Source organism: Tenrec ecaudatus, chromosome 14 (genome assembly GCF_050624435.1).
Source record: "Tenrec ecaudatus isolate mTenEca1 chromosome 14, mTenEca1.hap1, whole genome shotgun sequence".
Taxonomy (NCBI): Eukaryota; Metazoa; Chordata; class Mammalia; order Afrosoricida; family Tenrecidae; genus Tenrec; species Tenrec ecaudatus.
Window position 1 is genome coordinate 9,653,705 of NC_134543.1, and position 6,000 is coordinate 9,659,704.

The window sequence follows — 6,000 nt, forward strand, 5'->3', positions numbered from 1 at the left end:
ACCAAAGCTAATGCACATGCATCTGGTCCAACTCACAGTGACCCCCCAAAGGTGCTAGGTTTCACTCTATTTTTGCAAGGCACGCTTATGCCGCTGAGATGACAGTCTACAGACCGTGTGGTTGTTCTCCGCTGGATAGAATGTTCATGAAGTTGGTCACATTCCCTGCAATAGGTCCGCTCTCCAGCTCTGCCCTGGGCACACTCCACCCGCCCCATGCCCTGTGTCCCGGCATCTGAATTTTCTCCCCTTCCTGCCTTCTCCTCATCATTGCTGTGCCCTTGTGATCTCTTGTCACTGGTCGTCTTAAGGGACGTGTCCTGTCAGGTGTGACCGTTTCTCCTGGGTCTGTCTGCCTTTGGGCTGAAAGGCGGTCTCAGTTCCAGGTCAGAAGGGGGTCTGAGGACCATGGTCTCGGGATCCTCTGACCTCTGTCAGACCAGTGGGTCTGGGCTCTCTTCTGTGCCGCAGTCTGTGTTCTACACTTTCTACCATTTCGACCCTTCGTTGTAATTGCACTCAGAGAGGTCAGTCGTGGAGCTGGGCACCGTCTAGGTCCTCTGGTCTCGGGGAGGGCAAGTGGATTTAACGGGGAGCACCGGGTAGAACCCCCAACGCCTTCTGTGAGGACAACACTGCTAGGTTTTGCAACGTGCTTTATTACTACCACAGACACGAAAGCCCAGAGGGCGGTCACCTGGTGACACTCTGACTCACACAGGCTTCTAGCTCTCCTCCCCCTCCCACCCCGACCAGGCCCAGGAGATGGCAGTTAACCCTCAGGAGGGGGCGATCCTGCCCTGGGTACTTCCGGCTGCTGCCCACTTGCTTTCCCTAGAGAAGAGGGCGCCGGAGTGCACGGAAGCCCAAGGCAGTCGGCAGGACACACCTCAGTCTTTCTACCAGATTCCGGGTTCCTTTCGTCTTGGTGCCTTAAGAACACTTGGGGAGCCCTCTGCCCTTCCCTGGGGAGATGAGGTCCAGAGAGGGTCAATGCTACCCCAGGTCACAAGTTAGCTCCCTGGGGCCTGGAGAGAGGCCCACCTCCATGCCCCCGAGAGCTGATCGCTGGTATTACTGGCAGACAGGAGACCAGATATACTTTCTCGGTCTCTCTCCTCTGTGGGACAAGGCTCCTGCGATGTGGCAGTGACTTGGCCATTGAGGGGCTGGGGCTCTGGGCCTTCCTCCGCTCCCAAGATGCCCTGTGACCTGGAGCGAGTCAGCCATCCTCCCTGGGCCTCGCGGTAAAGGAAAGGATGGGAAGTTCTCCAGGTTCTTAGGGGCCCTGATGTCCCGAGCCTGGATGAGAGGAATCGGTCTGTCTGTGTTACCATTTGTGACTGCTCATTAATCAACTCAACCCGTGGGCATCCCAAGCTGCCAGTGTTCACCACCCCCATACCCCCCTCATGGAAGCCTGCGGTCTTTCAAAAGGAGAGTCCACCTCAGGGGTGGGCCACCTTTCCCAGGAAGAGGATGCTCTTGGTCTTGTTCTCCATGATGAGCACCAGGAAGGGTTTGTTGAACACAACCCTGAGCTTGTGCTCATTCGCCATCCTGAACATGATGACCGTCCCCGTGGCACTGGCCGCCTCCGTGCCTGACTCGGTCACCTCCACCACCGTCTTGTGCACCATCTGCAGGGGAGACACAGGCATCACCGAGCTGCCAGGGACGGGCGATACCCTCATAGTCACTTGCCAACCCCCCCCTCCGCCCCCAAAGCCTTCTGCACCTCTGGACCCAGAGCAGATAGGATGCCCAGCCCCTGAGAGGTGCCCAGCACCAGATGTCACTGAATTCTCATGGGTGACTCTCCAGAGAGAAAGGTGGCTCAGAGAGGTCAAGTAATTTAGGAGTGGCCACACAGCCAGTAAGGAAAACAGCTGGCCCTGGGCCCTCAGGCTTGGTTACTTAGTGCACACTTTCCCCCCTAAGGCACAGGTGTGTGAGTATGATTTCCCCGGGTGCAACATGCAATCTGCTCTTCTTTCTTCAGGGAAAAGAGGAGAGAGAAAGGGAGAGGGAAAGAAAGGGGGAGGGGAAGGAAGGGGGAAGGGGAGGGGGAGAGGGGGAGGGAGAGAGCGAGCAAGAGGGAGAGCAAAGAAGTTTGAAAGCAAAGGCCCAGGACTAACAGCATTGACCAGGGAGGGAAGAGGAGGAGTGGAGGAGGAGGGACGGCCAGGAGCAAAAGGCTCTGGAAGACACCACGCAGGAGCCTCAGGACGGACCTCGGACACCTGCATGTTGGCCTGGTGGCTGAGGGCGCCCAGGTCAGCCTGGGAGGTGAAGATGTCGCTGATACCCAGCTTGGGGAGTACTTTCTCCAGCTGGTAGGAGGTCCCAACGGAGAAGCGGGGAAGGTAGAGCTGCAGGTGCCTGCAAAGAGAAGAGGACATGCCTTCAGATGTTTCCAAAGCCTGGTCCCTTCCTGAGCTCACACCCCTGCCAGCTCCCCTCTCCCACCAAAGGCTCCGCCAGGCACCTGGTCAGTGCCCTCATCTAGGGCGGAGCTCATTCCACCCTGGATTTGGCCTTGAGAATGGTCTTGGAGCGCCCCCCTCCCCCCGTCCCCGGACACTCAGCTTCCCCTCTCCTCCCTGTTCCCTCCAGTTGAACCAGTCTCTGGGCCAGGACTTCCCAGGGTGGCACTGCCCATGGAAACAGCTCCCCAGAGGGTGGAGTTGAGCAGCCTGGGGTCAGGGCGGACCGTGTCACCCAGAGGCACCTCTTTCTCAGCTTCTTCAGCCACTCCTGCAGCGTCAGCTCCTTTAGTCCGTTCTCCACCTGCTCCAAGGAGCCCGCATGGGGGAGGACTAAGAGCGCGGTGGCATTGCCTTGGTAGGGGATGGCCACCACCATGCAGGAGAGCTTGGGGTCCTGGAGGTAATCGTAGAGGGCCTCGTTGCTCATCATGGGCACCTGCACCACCACATCCTCACTCACATGGAAGGCCTTCTTGGTCATCTCGAGGTTAAAGCTCGTCTGCCACAGAGCTGAGGGTTGAGCGGGAGAAGAACGTGTCAGAGGACTTGGCGAGGGGTCACTGCCAGCGGAAAGAGCGTGGAGACAGGCCACCTCCCTTAGAGCATCGCGGTCAGAGGCACCGAGTCCTGAACCCATGTTGGCTGTGGAGGCCAAGCACTTTCTAACGGTGGCGGGGGGTGGGGGGGGGCAGGCCACCCGCTTACATCTTTAACAGGTTTATTTTTATTAATCATTTTATTAGGGGGGGGCTTTTACAAATCTTATTGCAATCCCTCTTTCAATCATATCAAGCACACTTGTACGTATGTTGCCATCAACATTTCCAAAATATTTTCTTTCTACTTGAACCCTCGGTATCAGCTCCTCTCTCCCCACCCTCCTGCGCTCCCCCACCCTTCATCCCTCGTGAAGTCTTGATCCATTATATCAGCAGTATTTCATGTCTTACACCGTCCATTGTCTCCCTTCACCCACATTTCTATTATGTGCCACCCTTGGGAGGTGGGGGGCTATGTATTCAACCTTGCGATGGGGTCCCCCTTAGAACAGTTGTATCAATGTGGACTTCACCTGCCTATAACTCACTGGTTCGAATATATCAATCACTACCAAAATCAGTTTTAGAGTCTTTTCTTCATGTTTGGGCTCATCATCAGCTCCCCGTCCCCTCCCCCTCCCTCCACCCCATCCCCCAGGAGCCCGGGGCATCGTGGTTACTCATTGGGTACCTGAAGACCAGCAGTTCGAAACAACCAACCACTCAGAAGAAACCACCAACCGCTCCTGGGGAAAGGGAGGCTTGCTACTCCCATACAGAGCAACAGTCTCAGGAACCCACAGGGGCGGTTCTGCCCTGTCCTGTGAGTCGTAAGATGACAGGAAGTTTTTCATCTCTACCCTCCCCACTCTACCCCACTGCCCCAGCTTCTCTTTCCATAACCATAAGAAAAGATTCTTCTTAAAAAAAAAAAAAGAAAAGAAACTATTAATTCTAGAAACTATTCTAGAAACTCCCTGCCATTGGGTCAATGCCGGTGCATGGCAACCCCCTGTGGCTTTCTGAGACTATATCTGTTGACAGGAATTGAAAGTCCAGTCTTTCTCTCTTGGAGCCACGGGTGGTTTAGAACCGCCGACCACTCGGATCCACACCCGACATGGAACCACTGCACCCCCGGGGCTACCTGGGATAATTTGCTGTTATTTGGGGTGGGGGCTGGAAATGTGCAATCACCTCCCCGCCCGACCATGTAAATGAATGGCCAGTGCTTCCTGGCTTCAAGCCCTTTCCGCTGGAGAACTTTGTCATAGGAACGCACTGCTCACCCTCATTTTCTTCTCCTCCTCAGCCAGGCCCCTCTGGACAAGGGTGTGGGCGCCTAGCAGGAGCAGCAGATGAGCCCTCTGGCAGGGGTCAGGCTGTTGGCCTGAATCAGAAGTGAGCATTTGCTGGGGGCTGGGGCGGGAGGAGACATCTCAAAGGAAAGGGTGCTTGCCTACAGATGTCTAATCCAACCCAACCCAACAGCCCCTTGGAGACCACGACATTCAACGAAGGTGGGGGGCTGTGCAGTGCTCCCTAAGGCCCCCCAGCCCAGGGTCCCACCCTGGTAAGCGGGCCACACTTGCTTTGGCTCGGTGACCAGGAGGGACTCATTTGGGAACATGTGGAAGCGGCAGTTTCAAGTTCCCCGGGGCTCTTCCCCTGCGGGCCAAGACCACTCCCTTGCACAGTGGTACCAAGAGCTAAGCACTTGAAGCTCACCCAAAGGCCAGAGGTTCTTCTCAACCAGGTGGTGGCTCCTTGAAAGAAAGTCCCGCAGACAGACTGCCGGGGAACCCGGCCTTCACAAACCCCGCAGAGCACAGTTCTATGGGGACGCTCCGGGGGTCACCAGGAGGGACGTCACTGGTCACCAGGCGACGGTATCATCTGGCCTGCACCTGCGGTGGGTTTCCCTGCATCACAGACACCCCCCCTCCTTTGTGGGCAAGGGGGCTTGGTGTGGGCAGATGGAGAGGACCTGGGTTCAGGGCCAGGCACTTACCTCGAAAGAAAACAAAGTTCACTAGGACCAGGACAGTGTCGTGGTCGAGGGCCTTGATCAGGTCCACGATCTTGCCATTGGTTCGGTTGGCCACGTACTCGTTGATCTGCTTTGCGGCCTCCTGGGGGTCCTTGAAGTTGCTGGGGAGAGCAACAGCCTGGTACAATGTCTCCGCATCCCTCAGGAAGGTGTCCTGGATGCCCAGCTTCTGGCTCACGAACAGGGTGTTGCCCAGGAGCAGCTGGCGGCCATCTTGGGGCTGGCTCAGCTGAAGCTGAAGCTGCTGGAAGGCCTTGTGCAGTTTCTCCTCCTCCTGGGGGTCCTGGGGGCTGAGGCCTAGGCATTCCAGGATCTGCGCCTTGGTGCGACCCCGGGCCCCCAGAGCGAGCATGGCCAGGGACATGGAGATGCTGATCGGGGAGAAGAAGATGTTGGAACCAGGCTCAGCTGCAGCCAAGGCCCTATAGAGGTTGAAGGCCAGGTCCCTGTTCCTGGCAGCCACTGGGGCTGCTGTGGAGAGCTCCTTGGCGTTCCTCCTGGACTCACGGTGGCCAAGAGTGGTCATCCCGGAGCTGAGAAGCATCAGGCATAAGATGAGGACGAGCTGCATGGTGGTGGCACTGGGTTTTGGCAGGAAGAGACCGTTCTTGGAGAAGAGAGGAGAGGGAAGGGGCTAGGAGGCTCACAAGCCAGCCAGTGGCGGGCCAAGGACAGGGTCAGGGATATAGGGAGAGGAAGGAGGAGGCAAAGAAGGAGGGTGTGCGGCTTGCTACAGGCCATTGGTCAGTGCTCCAGGCTCCGCCCTGCCACCCCATCCGGTGGGTGTGTACATGTGGGCAGAGGGTTCTCCTATGCTTCACTTTTCCACCACCCCTGAGCTCCCAGGGCCCGCAAAGCGAGTCGCTGTTGGCCACTGTGCCAAAGAGGCTGAGCCTGGCCAGTGCACCCATGCCGTCAGGGA

The 6,000-nt window shown here is 57.3% G+C and overlaps 1 protein-coding gene across 1 annotated transcript; it reads right to left on the bottom strand.

The window, feature by feature from the left end:
* Positions 1-1,448: 1,448 nt before the first annotated feature.
* Positions 1,449-5,649, bottom strand: SERPINA5 (serpin family A member 5). Its single transcript, XM_075532058.1, has 4 exons — positions 5,040-5,649; positions 2,732-2,999; positions 2,235-2,382; positions 1,449-1,640 (listed from the first exon to the last, which is right to left on the bottom strand). Exons 1-4 carry the CDS (start codon positions 5,647-5,649, stop codon positions 1,449-1,451), a joined length of 1,218 nt encoding a protein of 405 aa, XP_075388173.1.
* Between the last annotated feature and the right edge of the window lie 351 nt (positions 5,650-6,000).

Bases quoted from the DNA above. Each gene is read 5' to 3' on its own strand.
- SERPINA5 (XM_075532058.1), bottom strand. From the start codon at position 5,649: ATGCAGCTCGTCCTCATCTTATGCCTGATGCTTCTCAGCTCCGGGATG. The intron at 3,000-5,039 runs GTAAGTGCCTGG...CTCAACCCTCAG, and splicing joins GAACTTTGTTTTCTTTCGAG to CTCTGTGGCAGACGAGCTTT. The intron at 2,383-2,731 runs GTGCCTCTGGGT...TTCTCTTTGCAG, and splicing joins CTGAAGAAGCTGAGAAAGAG to GCACCTGCAGCTCTACCTTC.